The 21,789-nt window shown below is 44.1% G+C and overlaps 4 protein-coding genes across 5 annotated transcripts; 3 read left to right on the top strand and 1 right to left on the bottom strand.

Moving 5' to 3' along the window:
* Positions 1–1,157: 1,157 nt before the first annotated feature.
* Positions 1,158–5,188, top strand: smim14 (small integral membrane protein 14). The gene is made up of 5 exons (XM_079729197.1): positions 1,158–1,336; positions 1,707–1,796; positions 3,158–3,206; positions 3,436–3,590; positions 3,681–5,188. Exons 2-5 carry the CDS (start codon positions 1,722–1,724, stop codon positions 3,711–3,713), a joined length of 312 nt encoding a protein of 103 aa, XP_079585323.1. The 5' UTR covers positions 1,158–1,336; positions 1,707–1,721; the 3' UTR covers positions 3,714–5,188.
* Positions 5,189–5,326: 138 nt separating this feature from the next.
* ugdh (UDP-glucose 6-dehydrogenase) lies at positions 5,327–11,163 on the top strand. 2 transcript variants are annotated; one of them, XM_079729195.1, is made up of 13 exons: positions 5,327–5,579; positions 5,669–5,737; positions 6,396–6,557; positions 7,024–7,125; positions 7,267–7,467; positions 7,980–8,177; positions 8,529–8,676; positions 8,804–8,898; positions 9,057–9,187; positions 9,741–9,880; positions 10,196–10,287; positions 10,371–10,481; positions 10,598–11,163. In XM_079729195.1, exons 3-13 carry the CDS (start codon positions 6,396–6,398, stop codon positions 10,688–10,690), a joined length of 1,473 nt encoding a protein of 490 aa, XP_079585321.1. In that variant the 5' UTR covers positions 5,327–5,579; positions 5,669–5,737; the 3' UTR covers positions 10,691–11,163. The 2 variants fall into 2 exon arrangements, with proteins under 2 accessions (XP_079585321.1, XP_079585322.1); XM_079729196.1 differs by having other exon boundaries at positions 5,669–5,748.
* Positions 11,164–11,252: 89 nt separating this feature from the next.
* Positions 11,253–17,399, bottom strand: lias (lipoic acid synthetase). Its single transcript, XM_079730712.1, has 11 exons — positions 17,265–17,399; positions 16,753–16,928; positions 16,339–16,432; positions 16,000–16,080; positions 15,738–15,894; positions 14,480–14,537; positions 14,246–14,374; positions 13,105–13,250; positions 12,921–12,991; positions 12,381–12,492; positions 11,253–12,270 (listed from the first exon to the last, which is right to left on the bottom strand). Exons 1-11 carry the CDS (start codon positions 17,346–17,348, stop codon positions 12,206–12,208), a joined length of 1,173 nt encoding a protein of 390 aa, XP_079586838.1. The 5' UTR covers positions 17,349–17,399; the 3' UTR covers positions 11,253–12,205.
* A 240-nt stretch (positions 17,400–17,639) lies between these two features.
* Positions 17,640–21,564, top strand: rpl9 (ribosomal protein L9). Its single transcript, XM_079758824.1, has 7 exons — positions 17,640–17,669; positions 18,276–18,322; positions 18,404–18,519; positions 18,709–18,804; positions 19,046–19,178; positions 19,357–19,437; positions 21,411–21,564. The coding sequence occupies exons 2-7, from the start codon at positions 18,277–18,279 to the stop codon at positions 21,518–21,520; spliced, it is 582 nt and encodes a 193-aa protein (XP_079614950.1). The 5' UTR covers positions 17,640–17,669; position 18,276; the 3' UTR covers positions 21,521–21,564.
* Positions 21,565–21,789: the final 225 nt, after the last annotated feature.

Genomic DNA, 21,789 nt, shown 5'->3' with positions numbered 1-21,789 from the left:
CATAATAAATTTGCTGGCTCAACACTTAAATATTCATTTATATCATGGGATAAAGATTTCACACACAACTTTACCGTGAGGATGAGTGGGTAAAAGTCGTATGTATTATTATGTATACATTAGCATGTATTTAAAAGTCGATTATTTAAAAAAAATAATAATACTTAAAGATTATTTAAAACATGAATAATTTATTGAATTTAATGTTTGGGGATATTTTGTATTAAATTGCTTGATAAATGCCATGATGTTTAACTTTTCGTAGAAATACATTCTTAATAACTTAATCAGTCTTTTGATAATCATCTAAGACTTAGGTAAACATCTGTAGACTGAGGGTAAACCATGGACCTGGGATAAACTGGGCGTTTCACATTTTCTGCTATCATATTGTTTCAACCAATATTGTTGGAGGCGGGGATCTGTAAGCTTGTAATTGGCGGACAGAAGCTCGGCCAAATGAAGTAAACTAAAAAAAGTGTCTCGAAGGTTAAAATGGTTTAAACTCTGTGTAGACTGGAGTGGATGAACCTGCTGAAAGCTTTGTCCAACAGAATGAGCCATTCTTACATGTGATGGATGTGTACGAATACCTCAAGATAGCCAGGTGGTCGTGTAAGACGTCACGTTTTGTAGGACACAATTTTTCCTCCATAAAATAATGTCTGCAAAAGGTTGGCGTCTGTCAATGTTTTGGAAAATGCTTTGCTTCAAACATGGTTTGCTGGCGTCCTCTTTGTTGTAAATGGTAGAGGTGTTGCAGGCATTACAGTAAGAACCAATTAGAACAGCTGCATTCTTAATCGTAACGTCAATGTGAGAACGAGGTTAAAGTCGTAATGTGTAAGACGTGTAAAATGTGTAGAAAAAAAATCATCAACAGTCTTCTGTCCCCTCTAACTGGTTTTGCAACTGTGTGACAAAACAGCATAGCTTGTCTGGCTGGAGGGTGTCTGTTTAGTAATAGTATTTGAAGAAGAGTTGAGGTACGGGCTGGCAGGTATTTATTATTTGGAGAATATATCAGTTCGAGGACGTGTTTTTATCGATAAAATCATTGAAATCATTGTCTAACAGATTAGAGATATGGCCAGGTAATTGTAAGTTACGAGCCAATTGAAATGTCACAGTGTGCCTTTAAAGTGCGCTGCTGCTCACGTGGTCTCCGTCTGAATCACAACAAGCGAGCAGGGCTCCGCCGAACGGCTGTCTGGTGACCCGGTAGCACTGTTGACGCTCCTCCGCCGTGCAAGGTGTCCAACTGTACAAACAAAAGGACTCGACGACGACGACGAAGAAGGAAGCAGAGATCGTATATTAAACTATTCAAGCACGAGTAAGTAAACCCTTCGACGAATCGTTATCAAATTAAATGTTAAAACGCATGAATGCAGCACATTAAGATGGGTAGGGCGTCGTGTTATCAGACGTCCAGTATTGCTTGCAAATGTGTACTCAATTTGAAAAAAAAACAAAGCTAGCTGGTCGGAAAATCCCAATTGTGAGCTTGCAGAATCTGCCACTGTGTCTCCCTGTCGAACACAATTGTTTTATATCGGATACTTGGGGTTTTCAAAAGGGCATACTACCTCCCGAATCATGGGCGGCATATGCAAATCGGAAACTGGAAATGCAAAAGCAGGTATTGTTGCATTTTGCATCGCACAGGCAGTGTGTGAGACTTCTGGCTTGTCCCAACCATAAAGGTAACTCGGAGGGACATGGCGGAGGGAGGCCACGACCCCTGTGAGTGCATCTGCACCCACGAGTACGCGATGAGACGACTCATAAACCTGGTAAGAGTTCCGACTCCGGCCAGATCTGGGTCATAAAATGTTCGGGGACAGGATGGATTCAGATAGTTGAGTTGAGGCAGAAAGTTTCAAGTACAGGATTGGTAGAAGAAAGAAAATCGATTTCAAGACCGTGAGTGTTTAGAGACAGAAATAAAGTCATTTTTATTCCTTCAAGGAAATTGAGTCATGGCTGTATTGTAATACTTGGTTATTAAGTAGGTTGCATACACAGCCTGCATATCCTGGTTCCTGCTCGCTGTTTGTTTTGTAGCCAGGCGGGTCCCAAGTGGCCATGTTCACAGGTGTAACTTACTGGGAGGGGCGCCGTCTTACACGTTGCACCTTCAGCTGAAAACCTTTATTTTGGTCATGGATCTTATTCTGAAGAAGGGGAGGGCAGAAGGGCTTTAGTGGTGCTAAGCCTTGTACTTGGCGGCAAAGGGAACACACATTTAGAACTATGTTGGGGATTCCTTAAACTACACCCAGCCGCCAATACATCAGTCATGAGGAGTAGAGGATGCCAGTTCTAAATTCCGAAAAAAACTACAATCCTCAAAATTATGTGAAGAATTAAAATATTTGCCGTCATGTCAAATTATGTATTTTGTTGCACAGATCTTTAAGTTAGCAGCTAGCCCAGCTAGCGCTGGCCCGTAAAGTCTAGCAATACCACTTGTAACCTCTAGAGGTCACCCTCACTGCAGCCTCCAGTCTGCTTTGAGTTCAACATGAGAGGATGGCGCTGCCGAGAGGGCTTATTCTAACCTCTTGATAGAAATAGAAGCAAAATAAGAGTTGCTTTAAGTTTGATGGTGAACTCTCAGTGTGTGTGTGTGTGTGTGTGAGATCAATCAAAGCATCCCTGACAATTTTAATGTTTGCGAAGTCAGCTGTTTGTTGATATGCAGTGTAATCAGACAAGTTGCAATACAATAAGGAAGTAATATGGATGTGGGCCTTCTCGCTGCTCAAACAGGTGTTGAACGCATTCCGTTTTGTTTTACATTTAACTGAACAAAACGGAAACTTGGAGGACAAAAACATTATATGAGCAAACAATACTTATCACGTCAAACTCATCAACTGGCTAGTGTAACATCAACTACACGTGTAATATACAACTATGACCCAGGCTAATACACCCATCTATTTGATTGTTTGTTTAATGTTCAGTATATATTCTACATTAATTTGATGTTAATCAAATGAATTCTTGTGACACACCTTTACGAAGGCCAACCTGGCCTTTTAAAACTTGTGGAACGACTGATGGTTTTCATGGGGACTGGATGGAATAATGACTTGTGATGCTTGCTTCTCCTCCCATTCCTCTCCTTTTCTTTTATATTCTCCTTTAGCTCAGGCAATCCCAGTCCTACTGTACTGACACAGAGTGCCTTCAAGAAAGTATGTTAGACAATTTATTTGATTTTGCCCATGTGTTTCTCAACTAAATTCTGTATTCGTTGTTTGCTCTCATTTTTTCATACCGAAAGCCATTCAGGGTATTTTTCGTGCTATTTTACTTAGTTGATGTTGTTCGCACCAGCTGCCTTTTTAAGATGTGTATTTGTATATTCCATTGTGCAAGAAGTGAAATTCAAATGTGGTGTGTGTGTGTGTGTGTGTGTGGTAGTACCCGGGCCAAATGGTTCAGTGGCAAATGGAGGTGACCTCACCCTCCCCATGGTCCTCATGGGATGGATGCTGCTGGCTCTGATCCTCTTCCTGCTCCGCCCATCCAGTCTCAGAGCTCCTCGTCCCCTCGGCAAACCCTCTGGGCCCTCCGACGTCAGTACTGATTCATAAAACATCTCTCCCTCTTGTGGATCATGAAAGGCGTACTGAACGGACTGTGTTGTGTTGTGTGTCTGATTGCAGAGGCACCATGACCCAGCCCCGCCCGTGGACTAGGGGAACCACCAGAACCCCACCGACGTAATCAGTTAACTGGACCGTGCCAGCCACCTGTCCCATCAATCGATTCTGCTAACCCCGACCCCTTGGTTAATCTCTTCCTCTTTAGGGTTCTCTATTGCTTTCACCTGTAACTCTTATAAAATGCATTTGAAGTACCCGCCCCCCCCCGCCCCCCCCCCTCGACACTCTCACTAGAGGTGGTTACATTCCAATGGGTCTGCAGTGAGAGGGATGGGAGAGACCTCATTTATAATGGAAATATTTAACTTTTTACCAGGGACGGATTAACCTCTGTTCTCATTCATGCGCAACGATGAGGGTGGATGGGTTGAGATTCCTACTAACACATTCCACTTTGAAAACCATTGCCAACGATGATGAAACAGCACAGGAGGCTAATCCAATTGCCTATCTGAAAGGAGCCTTGGCGAAAGGATAAAATGTTATCTCGGAAATTTGAGGGCGGTTAATAGCTGATGCTTAAAAGTTAAATAGTGAATGGTCCATTATCCTGGCTCACAAATTGTGGTACAGAAAACATGGCATAGAAGAATGGTCTTGGTGAATCAAAATTGGCATGCCTCCTCCAGACCAGATAAGAAATCTGTAATCTATAATCGAATTTGAATCATTGTACACCAACTATGTTAACTGTATAGAGGCTGTGTCTGTAAAGTACCCATTTTATAAGCACTTTTGTTATAGGATGTTAATGCCTGATAGTTTGTTATTCTGCTATGCAAGGGGGTGCCCATGGAAATAATTAGAAGGCTATTGGAAAGACTGCTTCATTTGGCAAGTAGGAATGATATGAATTCAGGGTGAACATCTTTTCCATTCCACAACACTGTCCCTTCTAATTCTTTGAATAGCTTCTTTATTTGTTTATAGAGCAGGAGTTCAATAATCCCAGTGGTTTTGGTAATTGGTCTTTAGCTAGAAAAGTTAGTTGTATTAAAGACATATTGCAGTGCCAATGTAAGGTGAATAGTTTTGTTGTCTATACCGAAATAGCGTGAGGAGACGGGGGCTCATTTCTGCAACATAATTTATTAGCAATCGCTATGAAATGTATATTGAATTGTAATCTTAGAACGGTTATGTAGTTAACTATGAAATTACCAGGCTTTGAGATCATTGCCATTTGAACAAGTTTTACTTTGGACTTTGATTTCCAATTTTATAATGGGTCTACAAGTGAACTGGGAACTACTGTACTAAATACTTGGTACAGCTCAATTAGTCACATACAGAGTTAGACTCATCTCTGTGCCTCCTTCTAAGATGTGTTTTACTTTGAAATTAGTCTTTCTATTATGTCCTTGGTGGGAAATGCCTTGGAAAACTTGGGTATTTTTTATTGTGGATTGAGAAAGTAACAGATTGGGAGGATTACTGCCCAACCTGTGACTAAGAAAGGCCTTTAACTATGCACTTTTCTTTATAAACCAATAAATAAAATAATATTACTTTATTGTTTTTTTCATGTTTTTTTATGTATATTGTTTTGTTTCTTATCTTTTGAAAAATGTTTTTATCAATCATATCAATAATATTCATTAGCTGATATCATTGTAAACATTACTGGTCATGTGGTAACGGATTGAAGTGGATTAATTTCTACTTAAATGTATAATACATAAGATCAAATGGTCTGTCATGGTGTTGAGACAGACTTGACGATCGTTGTACTCTACATTTAGCGTGTTCTAAAATTAGCGACGCCATGCTTTTATTTTGAAGCATGACGCAGTTTGCTGTGTCCGCAAATCAGAACTCGTTAGCTTCGTAAAAGTCCCTGCTGCCAGATCGCCGATCAGTAGGTCTAGGGAAGGCTAAGTTAAAGGCGTCTTTGGCTAGGTAACGAGCTTATGTTACTGTCTTCAGAATACATTTGAAGATAATCATTTGATTAGAAGAGCTCATTTTTTACGTTGCCTGTGTGTTAGTGTGTTTAGCAGCATTTACCTCGGAAGGAGCTGCAGACTACGCCTTCAAGTTGACTCGAGTTGCCAGAGGTAAATTAACGGTAACTTAATTCTTTATTGTAAGATTGAAGTATGAAGTATTGGATTAAATGCATGCCTGTTTTTGTATCCATCTATTTACCTGAAGTCAAATGAATAAAGGCGATTTAAACATCAGGCTTGCAAAAGGCTAGATCTCTTGGTCCCCCATTGGGTTGGATAAGTTGAATACCGCCTCTGTTTTCTTCCTGGCTATACGTGGCTTACCCCGTCTACCAAATCAAAGAGCCCTTTATCCAGGACTGAGCATTTTTATTCTCCTCAGGTGTGTATCCTTGTATATCGATGGAATTACCTGCAAATTCAATTCCATTATTGAATTCATCATCACGGCCATACTTCAACTTAAGAACTATTGAAAATCTACAACTTAAGAACTATTGCACAATAATCCTATATCTGTCTTTACAAGACCCAGATAAGCCTACATCCACATTATAATGTCGTTTTTATTATACCAACGAATAAGCTGCCAATAAAAGCAATGGAGCTTATTCTTTGACTTAATATATATTCCCACTATAAATAAAATTAAAATTGTAATTTTTTGTTTATTTTATGATGTCCTTCCATAGGCTTTATATATTATAATTCTAGACATGACTCTGTATGTCTCATTCGAGCCTTTCCCCTCTCTTCCCCTTTCCAGATGTTTCAGATAAAGAAGGTTTGTTGCATTGGGGCCGGCTATGTTGGGGGTCCCACATGCACTGTGATTGCACAAATGTGTCCCGAGATCACAGTCACTGTGGTGGATATCAATGAGTCTAGGATCAACGCTTGGAACTCGGATACGCTGCCCATATATGAGGTATGGTGCTAAAGATGTGTTCTGACAGTGGTTCATGTAGCTTGTGCTAGTGTGAAAAATGAGTTCAGTCACCAACATGTGTTACAATCCTGGTTGGTTTGTGTTCTATTTTCCTCTGAATCCCTATTTCTCCTTTAACACGGGCCACTAAAGGAATAAGGGTAGAGTGAAAGGATATTAAATACAGGCAGACAATCAAACCCAGAGTTTGTGCGTATTTCTTAGTCACTGCTGTAACGCCAGTGTCGTACGTAAAACACTGAATCACCGCTCAATGCGTTCCAGATGTTTCGATTTCCCCACACGTTATTGCGTCAATGGGGCTTCCGCGGTGGCTATGGTCAAAGATGAAGCCAAGTTTGACTGGTGCTTTTATAAAGGGCGGACACACGTCCTAACCCTTGACTCAGCACCCCACCCCTCCGATGTCCTGCTCACCCAATGTCCTCCACCCTGTATCCCCCAGCCGGGTCTGAAGGAGGTGGTGGAGTCATGCAGAGGACGGAATCTCTTCTTCTCCACGGACATCGACACGGCCATCAAGGAAGCCGACCTAGTGTTTATTTCTGTGAGTATCCAAGACAACCCACAGACTCCCCCTGTGACTCACACACACACACACACACCGCATCCTGGGGTCAGGGCGTGACCCCAGGATGCGGTGCCGCCCCTGGAGCCGCGGTTGGTTGACGCTTCTTCTGCTTCCCAGGTGAACACGCCCACAAAGACATACGGCATGGGCAAGGGCCGGGCCGCCGACCTCAAGTACATCGAGGCCTGCGCCCGCCGCATCGTGGAGATGTCCGACGGCTACAAGATCGTGACGGAGAAGAGCACAGTCCCGGTGCGGGCGGCCGAGAGCATCCGCCGCATCTTCGACGCCAACACCAAACCCAGCCTCAACCTGCAGGTGGGCGGGGCTCTGGCCTTCAGTGGGCCGCATGGTTGTGGTGGTTTTTTAGCAGTACACCCTGCCACATACTGCCACATACTGCCACATGCCCAGTAAGGGGGGGGGGGGGGGGGGGGCAGACAAATGTCCCCCATGGGGCTGCTATATGCCCCCCAGATGGCTATACTGAGCTCCTCCGCCACCAGGACACAGGTAGATGGAAGCGGTTTATGGCCGAGGTCGAGGAACATTTACAGGCAGAGCAGCCATTCCCGACTGGCCTGTCAGAGCTATCCCCCGAGGGGGTTGTGTGATGCCGGCTGGTTTTGCCTTACCAAGTGCAACACCTTTTTGCAGCCCCCCTCCCAGCCCCCAGTCCCAGTCCAAAAAGTCAGCCTTGGGGCCAAGCGAGGCGGCTTTAACCAGCCATGCCCCCCCACACACTCCCACCCCCTCCCGGTTATAAGGGCTTGTCTAGGGGGGTCACTTTTCAGTCCCTGACCCCCCACTCTCCATGGCCGCGGGTCCAGGTGCTGTCCAACCCGGAGTTCCTGGCGGAGGGCACGGCAGTGCGGGACCTGAAGGAGCCGGACCGCGTCCTGATTGGTGGGGACGAGACGGCCGAGGGCCAGAGGGCCATCCGAGCGCTGTGCGCCGTCTACGAGCGCTGGGTGCCCAAGGAGCGCATCATCACCACCAACACCTGGTCCTCAGAGCTCTCCAAACTGGTGCGTTGTCCTCGCTCAACCTAAACCGTTTTTTTTTGTTGGTAGTTTTAAAGGTGACGTATTGTAGCACCAGGTGGGTGATTAGCCGTTACAAGCCGTTTTGAAAATCGGCCTCTTCTGACATCGCGAGTGGGCGTGTCCACCTGGATGTGTGACGGGCAGATGAGCAACGTTTGCTACGGTCCACTGGGTAGGATGGTAGACTGATCTATCCGTCACACGTCTAGGTGGACACGCCCACTAGTGATGACGGAAAAGGGCAGATTTTCAAAACGGCTTGTAGCGGCTAATCACACTTACACCTGCTGGTATAATAAGGGACCTTTAACCCGATTGCATTTCCGGGCGCAGGCGGCCAACGCGTTCCTGGCCCAGCGAATCAGCAGCATCAACAGCATCAGCGCCCTGTGTGAGGCCACCGGGGCCGACGTGGAGGAGGTGGCCAAAGCCATCGGCATGGACCAGAGGATAGGCAGCAAGTTCCTGAAGGCCAGTATTGGTGAGTGACTGCCCTAGCCTTGGGTGCCTTCAGCGACTTCCACCCGCAGTCTGTAATCTACGCGTGAGGTCACCGACCTGGGCTCATAATCTAACCCATTTTTCCCGCCCTTCCCCCAACTCGACAGGCTTCGGAGGAAGTTGTTTTCAGAAGGACGTGTTAAATCTTGTTTACCTGTGTGAAGCGCTCAACCTCCCTGAGGTGGCCTCCTACTGGCAGCAGGTAGGTACTGCACACACAGCATTAGCACTCAAGCTAATATTAAGTAGTAATAGCAATTGAAGGGGGTTTGGTTTTTCACTTGCCTCACATAGGCGACAATCATTCCATGACTCTGTACCTTTTATCTTGTGTCTCAGTGTTGGACTTGTGTTTTTCAGGTGATTGATATGAACGAGTACCAGAGAAGGCGTTTTGCCTGCAGGATCATAGACTGTCTCTTCAACACAGTCACTGGCAAAAAGATCGCTCTCCTCGGCTTCTCCTTCAAGAAAGACACCGGGGACACCAGGTCTGTCCGCTGTGAATGTTTCCCTGCACACCCATCTCCCACGCCTGGCCAACATGGGCTCCTTTGTTACATTGAACGCACTCCCAACTTGTTGTTTAACAGTGACTTAATCAGTATTTAACGTCAGTCGTTAATAATAAATCTATTCAAAGCCTCTTTTTTAACCCTTAAATAAGCTGGCTGTTTGAACTCGTTGGAGCGTGGGTAATAAATCACCTCTCTTTGAACTCTGATCTCCAAGCATAAAAGGTACAAGCTTCACTGGATAATGAGTGCAATACACTCTAGCCTGTAGGCCCTGTACTATGTGAAACCGTTGGCTACTTGCTGATCTCAGGCCCAGCAGTGCTGCTATGCACTAGCAGGACTTCTGGGGGGGAGACGGCACAGGGCCAGGGAGTTATGCCGCTGTTCCTGTTTCACTAGAGAGGAGAGAGGGGGGGATGAGATTGGAGAGAACTAATATGGACTGGAGGAAGCTTCAGAAGGCAATTTTAATACCTGCCTAGATATTGACCTTACTGACTGGACGGTTTGTCTTTGTCGCCCACAGAGAGTCTTCCAGCATCTACATCTCAAAGTACCTGATGGAGGAGGGGGCCAAGCTGCACATTTATGACCCTCAAGTCCTGAAGGAACAAATCATCCTCGACCTCTCCCAGCCCCACATCTCTGGGGACAGCCCCCAAAGAGGTGTGTGTGTGTCTGTGCGTGTGTCTGTCCGTGTGTGTCTGTGCGTGTGTGTGTGTGTAATCATGAAATCCAGATTGCAGATGTTTCAAAGCAACATTGTTTATTGCCTTAGAGAGTGACACAGGAATGCCTGTAGTTTCAATCACAAATATGATTTATTGTTTAATTGTTTTTATTAATCTTATCCAACGCTTTCTAACGTTTAACTGCCTTTATGGGGCTTTAATAGCCCTTATGTAATAGGGATGACAGGGGCATGGCACTGAGATAAGGGAGTTAGAGTAATAACATCAAGTGTGTGTCTGCCCTATTCAGTGGATGAGCTGGTCACCGTTACCAAAGACCCCTATGAGGCCTGCCAGGGTGCCCACGCACTGGTGATCTGCACCGAGTGGGACATGTTCAGGGTGAGACGCAACACGTGTTCAAAGGAGGTCTGAGGTTTAGCATTCAACAGCATGGTTATTAAAGCCCTGTCATCCCTCAACAGGAACTGGACTATGAAAAGATCTACAAGCAGATGCTGAAGCCCGCCTTCCTATTCGACGGCCGCAGAGTGTTGGACAACCTCCACGGGCATCTACAGAACATCGGCTTCCAGGTTAGTGGGCGGGGGGGCACACACACACACACACACAGTTATTGGGAATCCCTTTTTTTGCGGAGGGGTTTTAAGGTCAAACCGATAATCCATTCATACTTTTTTTGTCTCCACAGATTGAGACCATCGGTAAAAAGGTGACGACACTACGGATCCCTTACACCCCTGCAGCGGTGACAGAGCCCCCGGCCAAGAAAACCAAAGCTTGAACCTTTCTCAGAGACACACACAGACACACACACATTCCGTTCACACACATTCTGCAGCTGGTTCTAATCATATCAATAACGGTTATAACCCATTTCTTGTCGCTACTTGCTGATAACTGCTGTGATTAAGTGGTTAATTGGCTAGGCGGCCAGAGGTCCATACGTCCAGTGAACGGTTAGAGATGACGTTTAAGGTTTAAGTGGATTGATTAAACCTATGAGCCAGTGTACCCCATGGAACCAAATCGAAAGCAGTACGTTGCACCGAAATGTTTGACAATTATATGTAAACTATATTTTTATGTATTTACTATGTAATGTTGAATCAGCATTTTTTAATAGAGCGTAAACATTTTTATACATATTAAGCATTTTTATAAATCATCCTCTGCTGTACATGGGTCTGAGACTAAGACTATGTCTGGAATCTTTTTTTAGCCAAATGGACCAATGAAATAAAACTGTGTCCTGTGCTTCTGTGACATTGTGTATTAATGCAAAAACCACGTCATCACTAAAACGGAAGCCCAGGAAAAAGCAGATGGAGGAGATAAACGTTTGAATCATTTTATTGCACAATAAGTTATTACACAAGGTTCAGTCAGTAGTAACATATCTTCTGAGTGGTTTTTTTTTTAATTAGACGAGTCCCTAGAACTTTCATTTTGATTACATCTTCCGGATCACCATCAGTGGTTCTCTCCCCCCTGGGGGTCAGTGTCACCCTGATGAGAGGGCGCGGTCCAGAGAATGATCTGGAAGAGAGCGTCCTGAGGCACAAGGGAGATGTCCTGCCTGAGTTTGTTTGACCTCTGGCCTGGGAATGGTTATAGGGTACACAGCCTCAATAAGACACTGACCAGATTCATCAGTGGATCCCATCGCGCCCCCTCTAATTATAATATTGGGAGGCCCAGGTAGTGGAAAATCGATATGTTGTAGGGTTTTTTTTCCTCTAATTTTATGCTTGCTTCCTCATGTTGTGTTATTCAGCCCCACTGTATGTCCTACCACGTAGCCTGGATTGAACTTAACAAAGGGGAGGGTCAATCCCTGCTGGTCCCATCTACCTGCACTACATCTCCATAAACAGACAGCTTGTGGGTACTGGCAGCGACGCAGGCGCCTCGGGTTTAGGGAAACGTCTCCCTCCTACGACGTAATACTGGTGTTAAAAGGCTCTGTCAAACCATTCCGGCTCACTCTGTGAGAAGATAAGACTGGTGTATGCACACGTTAAATAGCTTATTTTATAGAAGTATTGTGTGCTTTTTTGCATTGAGGAGTCATCTGTCCTAGACGCAAAATCTAAAAAGAATTGCCACCAGACCCCCAGTGACTTTAAAAATGTTAGTATTCTTATAATAAAATAAAGTATCTCTGCTGTGGCTAGGCTTTATTTAAAAAAAACGTTGGTGTTTGTTTCACATGGTAAAAAGCAGCTAATCACAGAGGAGCTTGTGAGGGTAAGTAGAGGGGTCAAAGGGCAGCATCCCGGGCCTTGGGTGGTTTTTGTTACTCTGCCAGAGCGCGCCCTTCTGCTTTCCTCTTCTCCACCAGATTCTTCAGGAAGAACTCTCCTACGGAACCACAGAGGAGGGATGGAGCAGTTACAGAAGGTCAACGATGAAACACACTGGGTTGTGAATGAGCTGAGTGGGTTCCTGTTGAATGAGAGTGAGTGTCTCACCTGCTCTGTAAGAGGAGCGCACCAGCGGCCCGCTGGCCGTGTACACGAAGCCCATGTCCTTCCCCACCGTCTCCCAATGGGCGAAACTTTCAGGTGTCACGTATTCCTCCACCTAGGAAGTGGAGTGTAAAATAGATGTTGTCGGGGTGGGTGGGTGGGGGGGGGGGGGGGGGGGTCAGTCATTTCTTGGGACTGTAAACAGTGCAGCGAAGCCGGGGGCTCTGGCCTTTAGCGGAGCATTTACATCCTTTTATGTAAGGAGTATTGCCTTGTGGGGGGGATGTGGTAATGTGTTAAAAGGATGTGAAACTATTCTGGCTCACTCTGCTAGACAAGAGACTGGTGTATTCATACATTAAACAGGCTATTTTCTACAACTATGTGCTTTTTTTTGCATTTAGAAGTCTCACCTGACGCAATATCTCAAAGGAATTGCCATGACAACAGACAGACATGCACAATGCCTTAGTCACCCAGCCTGACGTCCATGCTTGGTGAGTCTGTGTGTGTGTGCGTGCGTGTCACCTGATCCATCCTTACCTTGAGGTGGCGCTTGGTGGGCTGCATGTACTGGCCCAGCGTCAGACAGTCCACCCCCGACTCCCGCAGCTCTGGGTCAGAAGAACCAACGGCCCATAACATGAATGTATGTGATAGTGTGGGTGGGTGGTTGGGTGAGTGAGTGAGTGCGTGTGCGTGAAGGATTAAGTATGCGTGTACACACCTGCCAGGGTGCTTTCTATCTGCTGCGCCGTCTCCCCGAGGCCCAGCATGATGGAGGTCTTTGTGAGGATGTGCGGGTTGACCTTCTTGGCGTGCCTCAGAACGCTCAGGGACTGGTCGATGTTGGCCCTGGGGTCCCGGACGTGCCTGGGGGACAGAGGACGATCCAGGAGCCTCATGGATCTATTGTGCACATCTTTTCAAAGCCTATACGTAATACCGTATGTGCCGTTTGGAGCCAATTACCCAAATGGATGCACAATGCTATGAGTCCATGCATAGTCTCAGCATGGACGGGCCCAGTGGGAATATAACCCCTCACCCTTGCTGTGTTGAGGCCATTTATTAAAGATGACGTGTGAAGGATTAAGGGGCCTCTAGCAATGAGGTTGCAGAGTGCAACCAACTGAAAAAACCCCATCCCTCACCTCTCCATACCGCAGGACGTAAGAGAAACTACGGTGGCCTCTGAGGTGTCAGTTGCTACCAAAGTTTAGCAAGCGACTAGTAAGATAGTTAAGATAGCAACTATGTTTGCTCATTGAAAATGTGTCTTCTCTAGAGCCGGTGGTCCCTTCTAGGCTATGTAGGAACATGGCGGTGTAACATGGCAGCCTCTTTGGAAGAGGACCCCCCCTATGTAGATATAAAGAGCTCGTACTAAAGGTTACAACAAAGCCAACAAATGTATCAATAAATATGTCCTTTTTGGGCACTAGTATTAGCTTACAGGGGGGATACAAGTTAACTATTTGACAAATGTACTGGAACCGTGAGCAGTGCACTATAAACCGGACGGCTCGAGCACACATTGTCCCCTATTGTGTTTTCATTTGGTCTGTTCTGTCTATGTCTGCACCGTTTGTCCAGAGGAAATGTGTGGTTCCCATTGGGTACTGTCTCCAATACACAGTGACTAGACCTTCCCTGCTTATCAGAGTTTCTATGTCTCCCTCTGGTGGCAAATGTGTAAATTGCAAACAATATTTAGTCGCCGATTCAAGCGTCATTTGTATAGGATCGGTAAAGCTCAAATGGGGTAGGTGAAAACAAAGCAGGTAACCCTAGTATGCATCACCTGGTATGAAGGCATACTGAGGGTGGGCCTGCATGCGTCTATCTTGTAATGAATCCCATAATACCTCTGCAGCTCCCGGACCGTCTCCACGTTGTGGGCGTACACGTCCAGCCCCGAGAGGGCAATCTTCTCCACGGCCGCCAGGTCGCCGCGGAAATCAGGCGTGAGGCATTCCACCAGGATCCGAGGGTTCCTGGAAAAGCGGAACCATGCTCCATTATCACCCAATGACTTGAGAGGGATTGAAACAGTGTCTGTGTGTGAGGGGTTGTGGGGCTGACAAAGTGCTTCGCTTTACCTTTCCTTCAGGTTAGCCACCGTCTTAGCAATGTGCTCCGACCCTCCATCGGCAATATCTGCCAAACCAAGAACATAGGATTGCATATGATGTATCCCAAAACGGGATGACATGTCTGTTGATGGGGAGAATGGCTCTGCTCAGGGGTCCATGAAGCATGTCAGTCCGCGTTGGGAGGTGAACAACACACTGCTTCATCATGTTTTGGAATCTGCGTTCAAAATAATGTCACCATTTCACCCCCAACTAATTTTAAAAAGCCCCTTAACGTTAGCGGGGAGGGCAGAGAGAAAAACTACAGTCTGCTTTTTGTATCTAAGCAGGACTTAGAGAAGCTCATGCATGCATTTGTATCATCCAGGCTTGACTAATGCAATGCCCTCTTCACTGGCCTCCCCAAAAGGTCAATCAGGTGCCTACACTTAATTCAAAATGCTGCTGCCAGAATTTTAACAAAATCCAAAAAAAACACCAATCACACCAATCGCCAGGTCCTTGCATTGGCTTCCAGTACAATTCAGAATTGAGTTTAAAGTCTTCCTTATCATCTTTGAGACACTCAATGGCCTTGGGTCAAAATACATCTCAGATATGCTAGTCTATTACAGACCTAACAGGTCACTTATATCTACTGATACTGGTCAGCTGGTTGAGCCTAGGGTCAGGTCTAGCCAGGGTGAAATGGCATTTAGCCATTATTCTGTCCACTGTTGGAAACAACTACCAACAGAAATTAAATCTGCTCCTACTGTAACTTATTTTCAATTCATCTTGTTTTATTCTGTTGTTACTTGAAAAAAAAATTTTTTTTGTTTATTTATGTTTCATTCTATTTTTTTTTAAGCACTTTGAATAACCACTGTGTCTGATACTGTGCTAAACAAATACATTTGACTTTGACTTTTACTTTGCTTCCAGTTCTTCTTGTGATAATTGTGGATTTTAAAAGTACACTAAACGTAAAACTAAAACGATTGTACAATAATGTCATATCATTTTAAATAATGTTTTGACATGAACAATAATTGAAGTTCTTACTTTAGCTAAAAAAATATTGACACAAGTAATTATAAGCACTTATCACTAGGACAAGAGCCCAGACAGAAACAGGATTGAGTGGTAGGTGGCAGCCTCATAACTCTACTTGGTTCCTTTTGAAAGCCTTAAGCATTGACTCTGCTGGTGCAGTGGAGCATGGAGCCAAACCGAACCCACATGGGGGAATGCTGTAGCACCGCAAGAGCTAGAGTATGGTTACCGTCTCTGTCTACGGAGGTGAGGACCACGTAGTCCAGCCCCCAGGCCGCTATGGCCTTGGCTGTGTTGTAGGGCTCATCTGGGTCCAGAGGAGGAGGCAGGCGGGCGGTCTTCACAGAACAGAACCTGCACCCACGCGTACATGTGTCGCCCATCAGCTGCGGACAGGGGGACAACAAGGCTTTACACCTCATGGAGTACGAGCAATCCAGGAACTAGTCAATATGAGCAATGTGTCCGGGATGTGTCGGTAAAGGTCTTACCATAATGGTAGCTGTGGCTGTGCCAGACTCCCCTCCTCCCCAGCACTCCCCTATGTTGGGACACTTGGCCTCCTCACACACCTGAGGAAGGGATGTCGATACAGTCATACAGATAGCAAGTATCTAGATGAGTTGGAAGTAGATTGCTAACAACAGTGAGTGGCAGCATGCATGCAAACGTTCACCACTACACCCCCAGATCTGTTTTGATGTCTTTGTTTCTGCATACATGTGCATATTAATGTAGGGTCACACGCGTGCACACACACACACACACACACACACACACACACACACACACACACACACACACACACACACACACACACACAAACTTACTGTGTGCAGATTGAGATCTCTCAATGTATTCTTCAGTTTATTGAAGTTCTTCCCAATAGGGATCTCTGTCTTGAGCCATGGAGGAAGCCTCAGCCTATCAGGAGGTCACAATGGATTCATTTCAAAACGCAATATCCCAGTACACTGTCAATATCTATTTTATAGGACTTGGTTGAAGACAAATATAGCTGTTGGTAATCTGGATAATATGTGGCTGTAGTGTTTACTCATACCAAAGAATCTATTTAGAAATAATTCGATTATCCATTCCTAACTATGCTGATATTGTAGCATATATATATATATATATATATATATATATATATATATATATATATATATATATATATATGTCAAAAATACAGAAACATTGTGTTAATCTTTAGACACTAAGTAAAAGACACTCGTCTTTACCTCTCTCCCTTCTGTCTCTTCAGGTTTCCCTTGTACTCTTCCCAGTTGCTCTTCTCCGAGAGTTCCCCAGAAAGGAAGTCTTGCAGATCAGGGCCATCGTCATTTAGCAACTCAGTTTTTCTGTCATTCTTTGTCGGCGAGGGTTTGACCACTGTTTTGAGTCCACTGGCATATATCTGGAAAATAAGCAATTTATCTTGAATACAAACACTAGTCATACCTCGCAAATGCCAAAGTACACATTTGCCCTTTGCCGTGTTTTTAACATCCCTCTTCAGAACGTATTTGTTAACTACCATAATTATTGAACATACCATCTGGGAATTGAATACATGCCTCTCACAGGTACGACATTTGATGTAGCGTTAGTAAGAGACGTATACGATTATACCAGACGCGCACTTACAACGTATTATATATGTGCAGAAAAAACGCCATCGATTAGGCCCGACTCTTATTTCTTACGAGAAATCTGAGTTGTTTGTAGTACAATAAAATCTGGAAATACTTACATAGGGGTTGCATTTGGGTGTCAACCAAAGGTGGCTGTTACCGAACCGACCAGCTATAATACAACTTTGCTTTACCAAAGCCATGGCTTAACTTGCCTGCGTAAAACAGCAGACGACATTGACAACAAATATCGATGAGCAGCTACTTTGGTCTGAAAGCAAAACACATAATGTAAACGTTGCTTTATTACTGATCAATTCGACTTTCACATACATTTTGAAATAATCCATCCATAGCCTTGTCAACTATAGTATTTTATCATGCAATATGTGTATAGTACATATATATATGCAATATCAATCCATGGATTGGAAGTTGTCTTGTAATGTCTGGCGACGCCACGCAAGGAAACTACAATTGCGTGATGACGTCTCTCTTTCCTCCTTTCCTCCACCACCGGCGAGGTGAGAATCCCTGAAATATTTGTTCGCAAATAAAATCTACCGTCATCTAACTTAAAGAATATACAATATCACCCTATTTCTAAACATTTATGATCGAGAGTTGGTAAACTACACAAGCGATGTTTTATTTTTGATTTATATTGTGGATATTGTTGTATAAAGTGATAGTGTTTTACCCATTCGCTCAGTACTATCCCAGGCCTAGCGTAGAACTCGTAACGGTGTAACGAAGCACACTGCCCATCTGATTGTTAATGTTCTTAATGCTAAGAAATGTTTACTATGACTTTATTTGAAATGTTGACATCCCTGTGTGAGTACAATTGGCTTGTTTAGTTGCAACATAGCGATCGGACGCATCTGATGAGCTAGCTTGGCGTTAGCTGTACTTGTCACACGTAGCGATTCAATAAGTTAGGTTAATGCTTTGCTGAAACGGCTATTAAGGACATTTTTATATATATATATGACAAGCTTTGCATGTCAACCTTTCTTTGCACTTAGCTGTGCAACACGTTTGAACCCACGTTAATCTTGACCACTACACAAACCGCTGTCCCTTGTGTGAAGTCCACAAAGCTAATGCATTGCTGTTGTCCAATACAGAATGAAGACCATTCTCAGTAACCAGACTGTCGACATTCCCGACAATGGTAAGTTGGCCTATCTGAGATGTGTTCACTTTCCAATGTGAAGAGGCCTGTGTGAACTTATTTTCTCTCTGCTGTTTATAGTCGAGATTAAGCTTAAGGGCCGGACGGTCATCGTCAAAGGACCCCGGGGCACTCTCCGCAGGGAGTTCAACCACATCAACCTGGAGCTCAGCCTCCTGGGAAAGAAGAACAAGAAGGTGAGCCCCCTTCCTGTTCATCTACTTTGTATCTTTAGTGCTCCTTTTGAATGACCTAAAGCATCTCTCAAGTATGTGGAGTTCTGGACTGTTAGAGTAGTCTTGACTGACATTTTGGTATATTTGCTGTTGTAAGCATTGTGGAGTTTTGTTATAGATGTTCTAAGGCTGTATGTCTCGCCTCCACAGCTTCGTGTGGATAAATGGTGGGGAAACAGAAAGGAGTTGGCCACGGTCCGAACCATCTGCAGTCACGTCCAGAACATGGTCAAGGGTGTTACCATGGTAACTACATTGCTCTTCGTCTCAACCCTGTTTCAGCAGGGCACTTTTGCCAAGTGCCAACATTAACTTTAAGCCAATAATGGCCTGATGTATTTGGTGGTGGCAGGGCCTCTCTGCCTCCATTGTTAACTTTAAGCTGCTTTTGAACACTGCTCTGCTAGACGCATGATTCATGTATTTAGAAAAGGCATTGTTCCATCTTCCACTTTATAACCGGCTGATTTCATGGTTCTCCTCCCAGGGCTTCAGGTACAAGATGCGCTCTGTGTACGCCCATTTCCCCATCAACGTGGTCATCCAGGAGGGCGGCGCGATGGTCGAGATCAGGAACTTCCTGGGAGAGAAGTACATCCGCCGTGTTCGCATGAGAGCTGGTGAGTCTCCTGGTTCCTCCATCTGGATTATTGGATGTTTAGGCGTTTCAATATAGAATCATTTTAACTTGACTTTAATTACCTTGATGTACCATAGTCCTCTCGAATGAAGGGGTTGTAGTTTCAATTGTTGGTTATATTATGCTTTCGCCTCACGCCATGCTCTGCTCCTCCCCAGGTGTGGGATGTGCTCTGTCGACAGCCCAGAAGGACGAGTTGGTGCTGGAGGGCAATGATGTGGAGCTTGTGTCTAACTCAGGTGAGACCTCCCCCTCCCCTGGTTCAAGGTTAAGTGGCGAGGTGCAATTAATGCTGCTTCGTTAGCTTCTGTTACATTTTAAGAGGGTTTAAAAGTATTGGTTTAATCTGACCTATGGAGTCTTGCCTACTCCTTAAATCCATCTGGAATTGCCTTAAGACATTTTGTCAGGTCACATCTTGCTATTTAATTGGTTTGCTATCTTAAAATGGTTCATAATCATCTTTGTGTCAATATTGGTGTTGGTCTTTGCTGTTTGAATTCACATGTGCATTAACAGAATCTACCCCTGATTGGTAAAAATGAAATTACAAATATTGTATTTTTATATATTTTTTAATGGCGTGCGAAACTTGTTCCTGCAAGTCTTAATAGTAAACAGTTATTGTATGGTTCATGCATAAATGTTCATCTGTTATCAAAACATTTAAACTAAATTAATTTCCATCCACTTCTGTACTTCAGCATTCAAGATTTTTCTCAAGTACTTTGAATGTCATAATCACAAACCATTTATCTTGTAAGCAAACCATTTATTGGTCTTGACCTAACGAGGTGTATTCTCCTATAGTTCCTGGGTATTTGAAGGCTGGTACTCCTCTTTTCAATGGAAAAACTGGATCAAGTTAATCATAGTAATGCTTACTGTTATGATGCAGTCTTGGTCCAATATTTAAATAGCTGTGGGTTTTATTCAACTCCGCTTGAATTATCTACTCACAAAAGGTAAACTCAATGTGCTTCTCATATCAACATGTCATACAATAAAATAATAACACGATTACAAAAGGGATGCATAAAAAACATTTAGCAACTGGATTCAAAGGGATCAAAGACATGAAAATAGGATTTAAGAGATGCACGGAAAACATTAGAATAAGTTAAAAGTGCATTATAGTTAGGCAGAAAGTGAAAGTGATCAAATGTTTTTTTAACTTTGATTTAAATGTAGTCAGGGTTGGTGCAAGACTCATCGACTAGTTCGACACTGGGTTAACGGTCCAATGAAGTGTGTTGCATGAGAAATGGGTCTGCTCTGCAGTAGAAGTCTTGTTAATAGAAAGATTAACTGAGAAGACCTGCCTCCCTCGGAACTGGAGAATACCATCCATCTAAAAGTGATTGTTTTGTGTTGCAGTAAGGGGTTGAACTTTTATCATGTACAATATGAATTCATTCATCCATTAGTATTGTCATCCAGAGCACCACTAGCCTTCATTATACATGGGCTGGCTCCCTGTCACCATTCGGACGTCATACTCTCCAACCTCATCGTTGTACTTGTACAACTTCCCTCTGTATGTCCCCTAAACCCCAAACCGTTGTTCCATGACTGGTGTGTGTCCTCTGTACTTTGCTTATACCCCAAGCCTTTTTCATTCCAGCGGCTCTGATTCAACAGGCCACCACAGTCAAAAATAAGGATATCAGAAAGTTCTTGGATGGTATTTATGTTTCTGAGAAAGGAACAGTATTGGAACGTGAGGATTGAAGGCAGAAACAACTAGAGGTTAGCAAACGCAGCGAAAGCCTCACGGTGGTCTTCACGGGTTGAGCCCTTGTTGTGTTCGGCTTTGAACGGTTGTATCGTTTGAATGTCGCCTCATCAAGCTTCTTTTTAATTTTTTTTCAATGGTCAACTCTGCACTTCATGGTGGTTTATATGACTTTAGTCAGATTAATTGCACACTTGATGTTATCCTCCACTGGTTATTATCTTACATATTTGCATGTTTCCAATTTATTTTGCATTTCCACATTTGATGTAAATATGCAACTATTGTGTTTGTTTTTTTTGGGGCATTCAGAGTATCTTTTGGTACCTCTTGTTTTTATTTTGTTTATTGATTGTCGTGCTTGCATTTAAAGCAGGAAGTGAATGAACTGAAGCTCTAAACGTGATAGGCCCCTGCGTGCTGCGGCATGTGACCTATGACCCTGTTCTCATTCTGTTCCCCCCCCCCCCCCCACAGCTGCGTTGATCCAGCAGGCCACCACCGTCAAGAAGAAGGACATCAGGAAGTTTCTGGACGGGATCTATGTCAGCGAAAAGACAACGGTGGTCGAACAAGAGAATAATTAAATCAGTTCCTTGACAAATAAAACTTCCCCACTTTTCCAAACAAACATGTTGCTTTGTGTTTCTGTGAGTTATGGTGTTTCAGTCGCTATTAGCGCTAGGTTCCATCTTTTAAACGCCAGTTTATGAAATTAAGATGCATTCAGAACAAAGTGTTGCCAAAATGTTGAGAGCACACTCGCAGGAGAGCTGGTTTGAATTTTAAGCTGTGCAAATGTGTTATAAAATATACACTATGAAAGGATGTGTATTTCATAATCAGGTTAAAATGA

Source organism: Pollachius pollachius, assembly GCF_949987615.1.
Source record: "Pollachius pollachius genome assembly, chromosome: 2".
NCBI classification, from domain to species: Eukaryota; Metazoa; Chordata; class Actinopteri; order Gadiformes; family Gadidae; genus Pollachius; species Pollachius pollachius.
This window is presented reverse-complemented; position numbering and strand designations above follow the sequence as displayed.

Bases quoted from the DNA above. Each gene is read 5' to 3' on its own strand.
- smim14 (XM_079729197.1), top strand. From the start codon at position 1,722: ATGGCGGAGGGAGGCCACGACCCCTGTGAGTGCATCTGCACCCACGAG. The intron at 3,207-3,435 runs GTATGTTAGACA...TGTGTGTGGTAG, and splicing joins CACAGAGTGCCTTCAAGAAA to TACCCGGGCCAAATGGTTCA. The intron at 3,591-3,680 runs GTCAGTACTGAT...GTCTGATTGCAG, and splicing joins AACCCTCTGGGCCCTCCGAC to AGGCACCATGACCCAGCCCC.
- ugdh (XM_079729195.1), top strand. From the start codon at position 6,396: ATGTTTCAGATAAAGAAGGTTTGTTGCATTGGGGCCGGCTATGTTGGG. The intron at 8,677-8,803 runs GTGAGTGACTGC...CCAACTCGACAG, and splicing joins GTTCCTGAAGGCCAGTATTG to GCTTCGGAGGAAGTTGTTTT. The intron at 10,288-10,370 runs GTGAGACGCAAC...ATCCCTCAACAG, and splicing joins CCGAGTGGGACATGTTCAGG to GAACTGGACTATGAAAAGAT.
- lias (XM_079730712.1), bottom strand. From the start codon at position 17,348: ATGGCTTTGGTAAAGCAAAGTTGTATTATAGCTGGTCGGTTCGGTAAC. The intron at 14,538-15,737 runs GTAACCATACTC...TTGGTTTGGCAG, and splicing joins CACCTCCGTAGACAGAGACG to ATATTGCCGATGGAGGGTCG. The intron at 12,493-12,920 runs GTAAGGATGGAT...TCCACTTCCTAG, and splicing joins CCACCAAGCGCCACCTCAAG to GTGGAGGAATACGTGACACC.
- rpl9 (XM_079758824.1), top strand. From the start codon at position 18,277: ATGAAGACCATTCTCAGTAACCAGACTGTCGACATTCCCGACAATG. The intron at 19,179-19,356 runs GTGAGTCTCCTG...GCTCCTCCCCAG, and splicing joins CCGTGTTCGCATGAGAGCTG to GTGTGGGATGTGCTCTGTCG. The intron at 19,438-21,410 runs GTGAGACCTCCC...CCCCCCCCACAG, and splicing joins GGAGCTTGTGTCTAACTCAG to CTGCGTTGATCCAGCAGGCC.